General features: G+C 37.1%; 1 protein-coding gene across 2 annotated transcripts in view; it reads right to left on the bottom strand.

The window, feature by feature from the left end:
* Positions 1-6,459: 6,459 nt before the first annotated feature.
* The window catches only part of QSER1 (glutamine and serine rich 1), a 41,260-nt gene continuing 33,267 nt past the window's right edge, over positions 6,460-14,452 (bottom strand). For both annotated transcript variants that reach the window (XM_021527604.4, XM_021527605.4), the window contains exons 10-13: positions 13,239-13,336; positions 9,354-9,506; positions 8,202-8,297; positions 6,460-7,627 (exon numbers count right to left, since the gene is read on the bottom strand). In XM_021527604.4, the coding sequence (XP_021383279.3) occupies positions 7,487-7,627; positions 8,202-8,297; positions 9,354-9,506; positions 13,239-13,336 (488 nt within the window). In that variant the 3' untranslated portion in view covers positions 6,460-7,486. The remainder of the gene's footprint in view (positions 7,628-8,201; positions 8,298-9,353; positions 9,507-13,238; positions 13,337-14,452) is intronic.

The raw sequence follows: 14,452 nt of genomic DNA, 5'->3' as shown, positions 1-14,452 counted from the left end.
CAGTGTCCTCTGTGCGCCAGAAACCTGCTCAGCCAGAATGAGCAAGTGAATAATTCAGATAGCAGGAGTCACTCTGCACCCAGCTGGGAGGGGCCATTTCTGCTGGCCTCCACAATTTTGCATCACAAACCCAATTTCCTACCGAAAGGGCTTTAGGTGAGTTTAGAATTAGGGGAGCAGCTCTCACCAGTTCATAGCTGTGGAGAGCCCAAAGGAGCAGTGAGGTCCACCTGAAGCACCGTGAGGTGGTAACGTCACTGTGGGACAAGTTCCATGTTCCTCCTCCCACAGTGAGCACTCGTGAGAAATGAATTTGTAGAGAATTCTTCAAGTTTGACAGAAGGCTCACACAGTATGTATCTGTATGTAAACTTCGAGGTAAGAAATGTTGACTTAGAAATGTTATGGAATAGGATAGACATTGTTGAGAGAGAAATGGAGTTAGAGTTTCAAAAGATGGTTTTACAAATAAGACTAGGAAATTTAGAGAAATAGAACTCTGAAAGATGTATTGTTGTAGGACATAGAAGGGGTAATTTTAGATGATTGGTTTTAAGGTACTTACAGTATGGTGTAGTAGAAGTCGATAAGAAACACTTGTATGGTAATTAGGAAATAGTTTCTGATTGTGATGGTGTGAATGAGAACATTTGTATTGTCTCACCCTTCACATGAGACTGAAATAAAAGATTTTAAAAGGCCTCTCAGTGTGCCCCATCTCTGGGTCAGAAAAGGGCATGATCCCACAAGCACTCACTCGAGGCACCAGCTTAATGGGACAGCAGGAGCTGATGGGCAATGGGGGAGAAAAGTGAGAACTCTAAATGGATCTGCTGAGCAAGACTGAATTCTTGACTTTGACCATTTGTTTTGACTTTCTTAGAAAACAGCTGCATATCATATATGCTCTAGGGCAGAGAATCAGGCTTATTGTTTATGTATGCCAGAAGCAGGAATCTATAATTTACCTTTTATATTACTGTACAATGTGCTGAGGCCACCTAACTCAATTATGCCATATTTTGCCAGGTTTAGGATAGGAAAATGTCCCCAGAAGCATCCTGAAGAATTTTATTACCCCACTAAATTCAAAGGGAACTTGTACAGTTCATGTCAAAGAGAAAGTGACAGTCCCTGGCCAAGCATTTCTTGTTCCCTGGTGGCTGGGGTTTATTTGAGGCAGCTGGTTCCAGAATTGCAACACCTGGATTCCCACAGAACACGTGAGCACTCTCAACTCCTCCAGTGCAAAGTCCATTGACTGTGGTCAAACTACCTCTAAACAACATTGCTGCACGGAAACAAATAAGTGTTCCCTTACTGTTGTTTGTTAGGAAAGCTGTAGGGACAGGAATTTCTGCATTCTGACAAACAACAAAAATCTGGGAGGTTTCATCTCGGGGTTCTGTGGTCAAGATGACCGCGAGATCATAAAAAGTCTTCTACTCTCAGCCCTGCAGCCAAAGAAGAAATCCAGATGCGTCGGTTTTGCTTCTCAAAGTTGTTTATTTTTCCTTATCTATAACATTCTTTCTCTGACCTGCTAAGCTCTATCTAGCAGGTTGGATCATGGCATTCTGTCTGCCCTCTAGGGTAGTGTTTACATTTTGTACTATGAACTACGTGCACTTTATTTACGATTAATTCGCAATACCTATCACCTGTGTTAGAAAGTGTCACCATCACAGTGAAAGATGGAGGGCAAGAAGGAGAAGAAGGACAAGACACACCCAAATTCCTCAGTCTTGCCTCCTGAAACCCATTCTAATAAACACCAAAATTCCACTTTTTCACCCTGTGTTACATTAACTCAAACTCTTACGACCTGTAAATCTTCACACAAAGTTGGCAGCTTTTCCCACAGGCTAAAATCCAAGCCACAGCTGTTTTTGACTTCGTGCCAAGGTCTCCAAGCCCCCTGCCAGGGTCTCGAGACAGCCAGGGAGATGTCCTGGGTTCCCTCTTTTCAGAACAGTTTCAGAAGCCACCAAAGCTGCTTTACTTAGGGAAGAGCTCTAAATCCTCATTCTCCCAGAGCTTTGAACAAGCTGACCATTTGACCTAACCACATAATAAAATATTGATGCTCCAGCTTTTATCCAATTATCATATCACTTACCTGCTGTTGCCATAGCAAAAATATCTGATACATAAATAATGCACTGACAAATCACACTAGCAGCCACACAGAAAGGAAAGGATTATGCAAATCAACATAATTTTACTTAAAAGGTCTTGCTATTACATATTCTAGGAGTCTGAGAAGGATGCAACACGTATTCCCAATTATATAATTTACAATTTCAAATCACACATATAAATAAAGACTTCATTTAGTCATAAATTGAACTATAAAATGAAGGACCTTAGCTGCTCCTTCAGTCCTGCTCATGAGCTCTGCTGTTACTGCTGCATTCCTCTACCACTTGGGCATCAGGTAGCCAAAAATAACCCCAACAAAACCAACCAAAATTAAGCAGACACGAAGAAAAGAAAATGCCCAGTGGAACTTTTAAAAGCAAAAACCCAAGATATACTCAGGACAAATGAGAGTACAGCCCTGAAATGTTGTTTGCTGTCTTCCCTGACGCACCACTTATTTTTCTCCTTTATAAATAGCTTGTTCTCTGTATTTAGTGTTGTATTCTTGTATGAGATCAAATGAAAAAAAAAATTAATATGGTTTTCTTCAGTTTCTAGAAATGAAACAAAGATTTGTTTGGTTACCTATGGAAAAGGCAAATAGCTAATGCAGAGCAAGTAATTTTGATTGCCTAAGATACTTACCCACAAGCTGCTGATAGTAGAAGCTGCTTTCCTTCTTTCCTTTTTTAAAAAGCTGTGTGCGTTCAGCTTCTTGCCTTGCTTTTTCTTTTTTTTTTAAAAAAAAAACCTTCAGAAATTAAAAGTTGTATCTGAAACACAGCATTGAAATCTTCAGGACTGTAACAGGATATTCTCTCCTTCCCAAAGTATTTTTTGGAGAAAACAACAATCAATTCATGGGAGAATGATTCATTTTATAATTATCTTGGTTTGGGAAGAAGTTTATACAGAAGGTCATTTAAAAAAAACCAAACTATTCCAGCCTCCAGAATCTCCTTTTCCTGCAAACAAGTTGCTCAGAGAAGGGCTGCTGTGGATCTTATGGACAACATCCACAGCATGGAGTGGGGGTTCAGCCCTTGGTGTGAGGGAAGAACAGTGCTAAGGATATCCAGGGTAATTCCTTGTAGCTGGGGCGGGGGGGAAATACCAAAACTCTTACCCCAACAGTCTGGCTCCTCACTTCCCACAGCAGTTTCAGGTCTGGCAGCTGTATTGCACAAATTAATTCAGAACATTTAGAACCCAGAACTAAAAAATCCACATAATCCAAACAAGCTCAGTTCAGGTAACATAATAAAAAAAACCACCCCCAATCCCTACACCTGTAATTCTTCATGTTTCAAGCAGAAAATAAAGGAAAAATTCCAAATTGCCAATTTGTTTCCAACAATCTTAACTTTTCGAGACTTAATATTTTAATAACAAATGACTAAGCATTATAAGGTTTTTGTTTAAAAAGTGTTTTCACTTTAATGGGTTTAGTTAATAACATCATGAATGGTACAAAACTGTCCTTTTTCACATTTCCATACATTGTATTATGGACCACCTGAAAATCTGGACTAAGAATATGCATAGTGTCTCTTAATTAGCCCTAGCTTCATTTTTGCCATATGTAGAACAGATATGCAGAAAACATGCATTTATTACCAATGTCATGTTAATATTAGCTTAAATAATAAAATATGGCAGAATGTGCACTGTGAAATGCACAGGTTCATAATAGGGTAAGAGAGACCAAATGTCAAGTGCTGGCAACGAAATAAGAAATGGTTGATGACACACTGACATTTTGTGATCCATAGTATTAGCTTTTCTGCTTTTAAATTGTTTTAAATAGTAGTAAATATTTAAATAATATTTAAAATATATCCTATGGGAATCATTTACTTGGAAGACAGCCTGTAAGATCTGACCTTTTTAAAAAGTAGTATTTAATTTTGACAAGATATGAATACAATACATGCCACAGAACCTCAAAGACCCTAAAAAGTCCTTAGCTGTTTTCAGAAACAATTTCTCAATCCAATTTTGTGATTGATTTTTTGCTAGCAAAACTTTGGGAGTAGCATCTCAAAGCAAACCTGCCTTTAAGAGCAATGCTGAATTTGAATTAAATCAAACCCAGTGTAAATTGGGATGCCACACGAAAGGAAAGAATAGTAGGATTAAAAGCCAAATAACTGATTAGGCAATTTGTTTCATTCCTGTTTTGCTAATTCATAGTCTAAGGAGGGCTTTGTTCCTTCCTAGTGCATCTTCTCTTGCAGTCAAATCAGTGCTCAATTTCCACTGTCCTATTAAGGGATGAAGACCTCACTGTTATTCCAAGGGGAAAAAATCTGAAGTGTGGGCGCAGACTTCATTATCTAAAATGTAACAAAAGAAAGTATTTGTGCAAAAAAAGTAATTTGTACATTGACTTTTTCATTAAGTTTGCTTCAGTATAAAAAAACCTCTTCAATCCTACTAACAAAGCTTTGCTTTGATTTATGACCCTTCAACACACTCAAGAGATTCATGCTTTTACTTATTCTGGTTTTGTAAATTAATAATCCAGCCACCATTTCTACACCCCAAGACAAAGATGGAAGCTCCATTATGTTAATCTTTAATAGTCTGGGGTAGTTATTTTTATTCTTATTTATTATAAGACAAGTTTTTCCTGTCTTCTACAGGCACAGTGCTGGTTTAACTGGCCTTGGGAACAAAACAGCCAAAAATAAGCCAGGTCACTTTCTATGGCAGTGCAGAGCATCCTGGCTCACCCCACCCCTTTTTTTTTTTTTTTTTAAATGGTTGTTACTAAAATGACTTCCTTTTTAAACAGGGACAAGCTACTCCAAAAGCCTCTCATTTCTCTTTCTTCAGCTTCTAAGGACTGAAAGCAGTTTTCTAAAGCTACTTCTAGATTAGAAAACCCAGAGTAAGTACACAGTAGTGGTAATGTTCTAGAAAGCACAGAGAACTCTCTCAACTTGCTGCTTCATTAGGAAGGGGTGTGAGAGAGACAAAGTCAGACCAGCTCTTTACTACACCGTCAAGGAGCTGATTCCATTGTTCCCTCAGCCTGTATCCTAATGATTTTTAAAACCACAGACTAGGAATTTCCAAACTATAACAGAACTCTGCCTGGGCAAGTAACTCCCTCTGGTGAGCCTACAGCCACTGCCAGCTATCCCAGTAAGGGATGTAAATTTGGGAATGCCCACTCGAGATTGAAGAGTGTACCAAGCACATTTCTACTCCAGTGTGCACATTTACATTAAAAATCATTTTATCAGATTGCTGCCAAGGCTGGTAACTCTGCTGTTTGGTTTCACCCTATAAACTCGAGCTCTGACCAGACCCAGCAGGACTGAAACCATAGAAATTCCTTACCCCCACAGCTACCCCTCTTTTTACCGTGGGAATTAATTAGCCCCATGAGTGCTCTAACAATCTGCCCGTTCTGCCTAAACCCAAACCCACCTCCTCTCCTTGATAACTGCAGATATAGCAGTAGCACAATGTGTCATTAACACGACAGTGACCTCCCTTTTTAAAGCAAAACCACGAGGAAGAGGCTTTAAAAAAGGCAAGGGCACATACCCATTTCTGTTCATCGCAGTCTGCACACAAATTGTAAAGGAGAATTATTGCTTTTTAAGGATGAAAAGCTTTGGAAATATGGTAAACATCCTATGAGGTTCTAAATCTAACCAGCTAAAATTCTGTACATACTTTAATATTCAAACCTCTATTTGCTTACTCAAGATCAAATAATTTCATTTTCACATCTATTCATTAAACTCTTTATAGTTCTACAGTCTAATGAATATTTAAAAACTAAATAGGATCAAAACATGGGGGAAAGGTCACATGGCAATGAACATTACTTCATTTGGCCAATTAATAGTGAACCCTGCTCTCTTGGCTGAAATTAAGGCACTAAGTGGCAGTAAAAGGATAAAGGAATGAAGTTTCTTTTCGACATTATCTGAAAAAAGACCAACATGACTTATTTTTAGGATGCCAGTAGAGTCCATCTCCATTCTGAATGACTCAATAAGGCATTCTATTGGCAAATTTAAAGAAAATGTTCTCCTGATTAGAGCCCATTACATTCATTGTCTGAGTGTGACTAGTGGCACTACTAAGTGTTAGCAACCTGGAGGGGGGAGAAAAGCTACAAAGATGTCTGAAGACTTGAAAGGCACCAAAAAGAGAACAGCTCTGCAACTGTCAGTTCTACAAACAATTATGTAAGCTGTGTTTAACACTGCATATAGTCTATTTTCAATCAACAATCTTTGCTGACCAAGATAAAGTGTAGTAGCTCTTCATTTAAACTCTCAGTTAATCAAGTGCTAGTTTAGTAAGAAATTTATTTTTACATACCAGAAAATAATTGCAGTGTCTAACACAACTACACTTAAAGCAAAACTAGTCTAGTATGCATTATGCATTATTCTGGTTAACACTGAAGCAAACCTGTATAAACAAAAGGGTTACCTCCAGATACATAGTTTACAATATAAAATCAACATATAAATGAATAGGATTTACTGAAAACAATGGAAAGTGTATTACAAAGATACATGTAACAACTTTAACCACAATATTTCCTCTGTGAAAAATACAACTATTAGTGAGATAAAATGTACAATTGATTTTTTTTTCCAAAAGAAAAAAAAAACCACAGTATAAAGGAAAATATTTTTTCTTCAAAACAGGGAAAATAGTTAAGGTCATTGTCTTTCATTACAATATAATTTGACACAAAAGCAGTCATAGGATTGCACCAACTCCATGTTCAGTCTCCCGAACATGACAATAGTAAAAGGAGTCCATAAAGCATAATGAAATTTCTGGATTTTATGATGGCAATATAGGTATGCAGAAACTGATGTCACTCCAGCTCTGTTCACAAAATGTACAAAACTCTAAATTTGGTGCCAGACATGTAAAAATTAGTTCGCCCCAACGGTGACTTTTCTCTCACTTAGGGATGGAAAAATCTGTAGTATTTTAAGTGTTGTTATCTGTTGAGCAATAAAAAAGAAAAAAGTATATGTAGTGCATGCTTCATGACTTGTCAAAAACATTTCTGAAAATAAAACTAAATTATCCAAGAGTTTACAAAATCGAAAATAACTCTTCAGGTTAAAAATGTGGTTAGGTTTATGTTTAGTTCCATCTCCAAAGGACCGATTTCCTTGGCAGCATCACTTTTCCTTAGCACGAGCCAAGGCACGAAGTTCCATAAAGAGAAATAAAAATGGCTACGAACAAGAATGCAGTCTGGCATTGTAAAAGAAATCAGAGCCTCTCTCTGAGCTTTCTGTTCCATCAGGTTAGTGCCATACAAAAATGTGGGATTTGGGATACATTTTTGTTAGGAGCATTTCTGCTGGACACGATTCAAGAGTTCACCAAACTTTTCAAAAAGATCCTCCACCCATTTTATGTTTTTCATGCACAGCTGCACGATCTCTTCCTGGCCTAGATCTGCACTCGTCTTCTGAACAGAAGAAATCTATTTAAAAAAAAGAAGGAGGGGGACAGAGATGCACACACACACACACACACGTTAGCCTGCCAGAATTGGAGAGTTTTTATTTTTATGAAAGTCTGCAGTTAAATACGAACCGTCTCTGCTAGAAAATCTTTCAGTTTTAAAAACAAGGGTAATGTCCCCCAAAATGCATTTCTTAACAACTAAGCCAGAGCTCAACTCTTGTATTTCTACTACCTGAAATATTCCCAGCAAGGTTATGCAGAAGAAATAAGGGCATGGTGTTCTAAGACCAAAAAAAACCTTTTAGATCCAAGGAGTTAAATACACTGATAACATTTGTTTTGTTTATTTTGGATAAAAGCGAAGAACCCTTCAGGGAATCCCACAAACCTTGCAAGCCTCACATCTGAGTGTTCTAAGCAGCAGTTCCCATTAGGGGCAACCCACGTGGATAGTGTAGCCTTTGTTTGCCAAAAATAATTAATTAAAATAGGAGGCCTCAATCCATACTCCTTTACCAAGAATGTGAGAACAGCTTCCCAAGTTGGACTCAATTCCCTCAATGAATGCAAAGAATGAGAGCAATACTTACCTCCTCTTTACATGTTAGATATATGTGATATTTGTAATGATGGAGTGAGTGATACAAAGAATACAACTGAATTTTTTCTGGATCTACTGTAAACTCCTGCAAAAAGAACAATTATTTTAGGAAAATTCATGTTATTTACTAGGAGACATGACATACATTTTCTTCTGTAAACAATTTTTTTAGCTCAATTCAGAAATGGGAGTGCTTCATCCAAATCATTATTGTGACATATTTGGCAAACGGTGATTCCCTTTATATCATAATTATCTCTACTTCCCATGTTGTTTTATCAAAACCAGGTGTGAGAATGCTTTCAGTCATCCTGAATGCACTGCAAAGCCAAAATGGGTAATGCACCCCCTTCTCTAGAAGTACTACAAGAACTACCAAAGTTTAACCATTATTCTACCAGACTGATGGCTATAATAGGAAAAGACACAGACTTTGTGCTTGAGAAAAATGATTTGTACTTACCTAAAAATTAGGCTAATTTGGCAAGAAATACAAGTGTGTGAGGTATAGGTACATGTCATTTGCCAAGCCCTATTTACTACAGGGAGATGAGGCTAAGCAAGCCAAATCTAGTTATAGTGTTCCCCAGAAATTCTATGAAATAAACAATATGTGCTTCTCAAAATTCTTCCATGTTGTTTGTTTTTTTTTTTTAAATTTAAGATATACAGCTTCATTTTGCCATTGAAAATGAGGAATGGAACAAGATAGAACTCAATTTTTAACAAGTGTTATCTGATCTCAGATTTTACAGGGTTAACACTATTTTTATTAAATTTTTGATCTAGAAGCCATTGTATCATTTACTTTGCAGCAAGTGTAAGAAACTGTATTATGATTATTATATACATTATTATTATATGACTTATTATGATCTACAGCAGCAATGGTGAAGGCAAATTTTTGCTGCTCCAGCAACAGCCCAGGAAGCTGACAAACTACATTTCACATATTAATTATAATAATGATTTAATGTACTCCTTTAACTGTTGGTTTTTAACCTTTCCTTGTTACAGAAAAAGCACCTCTCTCAAAGATTTTATATTTTGATCAACCAACCAAACCAGCAGTGTTTTATATCAATATGGTTGTCATAGCAGAAGTCAGATGGTGCCAGCAACAAACCCTGTGAACACTCACCTGTGCTGATTTAGTGGTTGATTTAGAAGCCCTCAGTGTTTTCTTGTTGTAAGCTTTACCATTCATTTTGATCTTAGACACAGATGCCCCTCCACACTTTGTCTTGGAGTCACGAGTGACCACTGTCAGTTCAGGAAAGTTTTCCAAAGCATTCTTGAACAGAGCATATAAAGACAAAGGATTATGAAAAAATCAAGAATGGCCACATTGATGAGAAACTGGCCTTTTTATTTTGAAAAGATTAGAGTGCAGTCTATTACGAAAAAAATTATTCTTCCACAAAGACCTGATAAAGTGTCTTTATCAGATTATACAACCAAATCTGGCTTGGAAAGCACAACCACCTGTTTCTGACTATTGTAATTTTTCAAGACCAGCAGATCCTTTCACTCTACATCAGGTTGACATCTGTGATTCTCTCACTAGAAAGAGAGAGGGGAAAAAGCTCCATAGGGCAATTTTTAACTTCTAAATTGTTTTCCAATCCATTTCTACCCAAGAATTTCTAAGGCTAAGTTACTTGAAGATTTTAAAGTATTTAATGCATAGTCAGGCATGTGGGGATCAAATGCCTAAATATCTCCATAGATTTTGCCCCAGATTTTGCAAATTACAAACTAATTGCATATCATCAGATCTGTAAGATGAAGAGTGAAATAGAAGGCTGGTTCAAAAAAGTACAAGTTGAAGACATTTTAACTCATGAGAATGAACTGCATTTCTGTCAGCTTCAATTCTACATTATTTGTTTGAGTAAATTTGAATACAATTTTGTTGAACAAATACAGCATTATCTTAGCAGCTGCTTTGAAATAGTACTGCTATGCTACATAATCTGGCCCTGAAAAAAAAATGTTTCACATTAAATAAACATGCATCTTTGTATTACACTCCAGTATGAGGCAGAAAAATACACATATGGAAAAATTAATAAAAGCTGCAGCTTAAGGGCCTTACTGTGACCAACTGGGTTAAATATGAAGTTGACTCCATTTTTATATTTTCTTTTAACAAACAGTACCTGACTACAACAACCTCACCTGTCTGTAATTGATTAGATCTTTATTCATATCACACATTTTTTACTTTATTAATCAAACCTCTCAGTAAACAGCTATTAAGAGATTTACTTGCACAGTTAACCTTGACCAGTAGCAGTAACTTTGACCAGCCAATCTGTCCATATCCAGTCCTTGCAATCCTTTCAAAGTGGAACAACTGACACAGGTTTGAATTATTTAGTTTTGCTATCCACTATAACAGCCTTCCTCAAGGCTGATTTGGAGTGTCAAGGGGCTCTGGCCACTTCTGGCTTCCTCTGGAGAATTTCTAAGAACCAGAACAGTTCCATGGCCACACCAGTGACCTACAACTGACAAATGTGAACTGGAATGTAGAAGTAAATACTGGTGATGACTGCATCTTTGGGAGCATGAGACACATAATTGTTTTCAAATAAAGTTTACACAATTCAGCTGAGATGCTTCACTTACTGAGCTTCAACTAAAGCAACAATAATATTTCATAATTTTGTTTCTAACAACTATTACCCAAAGGATGCAATAAACTGTTAGAACTATGAAAAATGTTACAGGCAAAACTACAAACACTGACTGCTAACTTCAGTGTCTGCTTTGGTTTGTAATACATTGCTAACATATTCCATATTAACTGCATCCAGGGGAAAAACAGTATTAAATTCATCCATGCCCATCAATGCAGTACAATAAAAACATTCAAACTGTATGATATCAGTGAATGACAAATTATACTTTTAACTTATTGCTTTCTTCGGTGCTTCACTCAACTCTAATATATGAACTGATTATTTCATTAAAGGTGGAACAGAAACCTGCTGTTTCTTAAAGAGCATCAAACACATTTTTAACACATTTTCCTAACCAACCCAAGCACTTATGATGACAAGTAGGCATTTCATTTTTTTTCCAAGACATTGATCCAAGGGTGGCACAAGTTGGCATTTGTCACATCAGAAGAAAAACAGAAAATGTTTTCTATCCTGCAGATGAACCACAAGCAGATCCCTTCCTTATGTCCATTAACTCCATTAACATCTTTCAGATATGATGGAATACAGTCTGAAGTTAACTTTAGAATTATGACACATAATCTCCTGCTAAGTGAACACACAGCAAAGCTATTGTATTCACAATGAACTCAATGAACTCCAGCTTAATTACATGTCGGTATTACAGAGAATTGTAGTAGCTTTTCCCACTTAAATTAGGAAAAAGTCAAGTGTGACTACCTCTCACTTTTTGTGTACTGTGAATGTAATTGCAAGTCTAAAAATTTGTATCTTCCCTTAACTGGTCTATCTTCTGTGCACAGACAAGTCAAAAAAAGGTATCTATATAAATAACTACTAACACAAAATTCTTACCACAACAGAAAAACAGAAATGGAGGGTTAACACATGCTACCTCTCTGAAGCTATTGGTTATACAGCCCTCTCTGGGCCTTTTTACTATAAGGAGTAAGCCACAAGCAGTTCTGTTCAAGGAGGTACAAATTCTTCAGCTGTTGGGAAAACAGCATAACTAACATTGTAAAAGTTCAAGAATCATGTGAATTATAGCTGTTTCTCTGGTTGATAGTGGTCACTTCCCTGAAACAAAGCCACCTTATGTCCCACAAAATTTACCAGAAATGGAATGGGGGAAAAGGTTTCATGACGGAAAAGGCAGAACTTTCAAGTCTGTTATCTCTCTCCTCACCTAGTTCTCAAATATAAGCTCACAGCAGTACAAAGAACAGCATTCATTCTCCAAGTGTCTCTGTGCTGTGGGACAGTACAGAGGAAAGGGGGTCAGGGAAAGAGAGGCAAAGAGCAAGTTTGGTGACAGGGTTTATAGTCAGGCCTGCTTTACTGTTGTTGGCCTCAAAACTGTTACAACAAATAATCAGTCTGATTATAGACACTGACAAAAGGGTGTCTTATTCCCAAGCAGTAACACAAGAGGCAATGGGAGATTTAGAGTGGATATTATGAAAGATTTCTTCACCAGGAGGGTTATGAAGAACTGGATCAGGCTGCCCAGGGAAGTGGTGGAGTCACCAGCACTGGAGGTCTCTGAAACACGTGCAGCAGATGTGGTGGCACTTTGGGTCAGGTTTGGCAATGCTGAGTTAACAGCTGGAATCGATCTTTTCTAACCTACATGACTCCATGAATGGAAATCACCTTCCTGCACTTGCAAGCTCTGCATTGCTGCTGAGAGGGTGGGTGGGAACAGTAGGAAGCACAGTGATTATCCTCCTGTTTACCTTCTCTCTACTGAGATGGTACGGCTTCTCTCTTTCCTGGCCACATCCAGACCTGTTTTTTTATTACCACGTCAAAGCTGCTGTAATATGGGCTTGTTATCCACACTTTTCTCAGCCTTCCATGCTGAAGATACATGAAAGAGCACACAAATGAGTTGTTCTTGCATCCCTCTATCCTAGTTTTAAACTCCTCTGATCATGTTCTCTACTTCAAAGAGGTTCAGACATCTGCTCCACAGCATAGCTGTTTCATGTAAAAGTTTATTTTTAGGCAATACAGTCACTTAACCAAAAGATCTAGAAGGACAGGAAACATATTTTCTTTTGGCAAACTTGAAAAGCTTAAAGGAAAAAATGCTTGAGAACAAACCAGAAAGCATGGGGAGTAAAACTAGAACTTTACTTTTGCAGTACAAACCCCTCCATCCCAAAATGTTCTCCAAGTGCCACATACAAACTTACAAATTTATAGCATCTCTTTCCAATCCATATTAACTTCTGTTACAAATGGGTTTTAAGCTGTGCCTGCATGGCATGAATTCAGTGATTTACCCAAACCACCAGGTTTTATTCAAAGCCTAGAATTTGAAAGAATACCTTGAAAGCGTGATCCAAGCGTAACTTGGAAAGCAGCCTTTTCCTGTTGTCATTCAGCATTCCATCAATCTTTCTCATGTGAGGCAAAAGTAGCTCATCTAAAAGACACATTAAAAACCCACAACAGTTGATTATTAAGAGATGCACAATAATGAGATTCATACTCATGCTATACTTTGATCCATTAATATACAACGTGAAAAGTAAAAAATAAAGCAATTAGCACATAAGCTAATTTCAAATGTGAGAGAAAAAGATTTTTTTTATCAACCCACTAAGCTGGTGTAGATAGCATCAAGTTTAATTGCTGACTGAAATCCTGCTCTTTCTCTGACTTTGCTGCAAGGAAAAATTAAGATAGAGCAATGCAGAACATAAATATTGGAGACAATGTTACACCAATTCCTACATAAGCCTCTTCTGTGCAATACAGCTGGCAGTTTTATGAAGACAAGTATGTGGTTTTGACATTTGTTATTCCATTTTACAAGAAATGGTCCTGCTGGCATTTATTACAAAATCTTTGAGGAAAGTGCTTACTGATAAAAGTTATCTGATAAACCACTCTGACTTGCACAATATAAAGCTGAACTTAGGCATGTGGCCAGCAGTGAAAACTTACAGCTCAATATGGAGCATTTCATTTCTAAAGTCAATTACTTTGATTTTAGTGGGACTACTGACATAATGCATGGCTCTGAAGTCTTGAGATAAGCACTGATTCACACTCAAATCAAGAGAGGCAGGAGAGGAGAGGCTAGAAATGATTTTTTTTTTTTAAACACAGGCAAACGGAATGTAGTACAAAATAACAGCTTGCAGCTAAATAATACATGAAATGATTTATCTTTTGGAACCTTTATCTTTCAACGTGAGTGTATTACTAAATTTTGAGAAATAGGAGTTTTGAGTTGTACCCTGGAGTCTACTAGGATAAACAAATCCAAATATTTTGTCTTCAAAGAAAAAGTGTGCATTAATATAATTTTCTTTGATCAGGATTTCAAGATTTCAGAATTTGAAAAGCCAAATTTTTAGAAGTAGGAGGAAACATATCTACTTATAATTATATGCCTATTTCTTCATAAGAAAGCAAACACACTGGAAATCCTGTAATTTTAGATTAATGTTTGCTAAGGTTTGAAGTACAGTAACTGTAGGAAAAAATAGCTCAATTCTGACATTCACAGCAAAATTCCAATGCAGAAAAAAAA

Source organism: Lonchura striata, chromosome 5, assembly GCF_050655825.1.
Source record: "Lonchura striata isolate lonStrDom1 chromosome 5, ASM5065582v1, whole genome shotgun sequence".
NCBI classification, from domain to species: Eukaryota; Metazoa; Chordata; class Aves; order Passeriformes; family Estrildidae; genus Lonchura; species Lonchura striata.
Note: the sequence above shows the minus strand (reverse complement) of the source record. Positions and strands in the feature narration are given on the sequence as shown.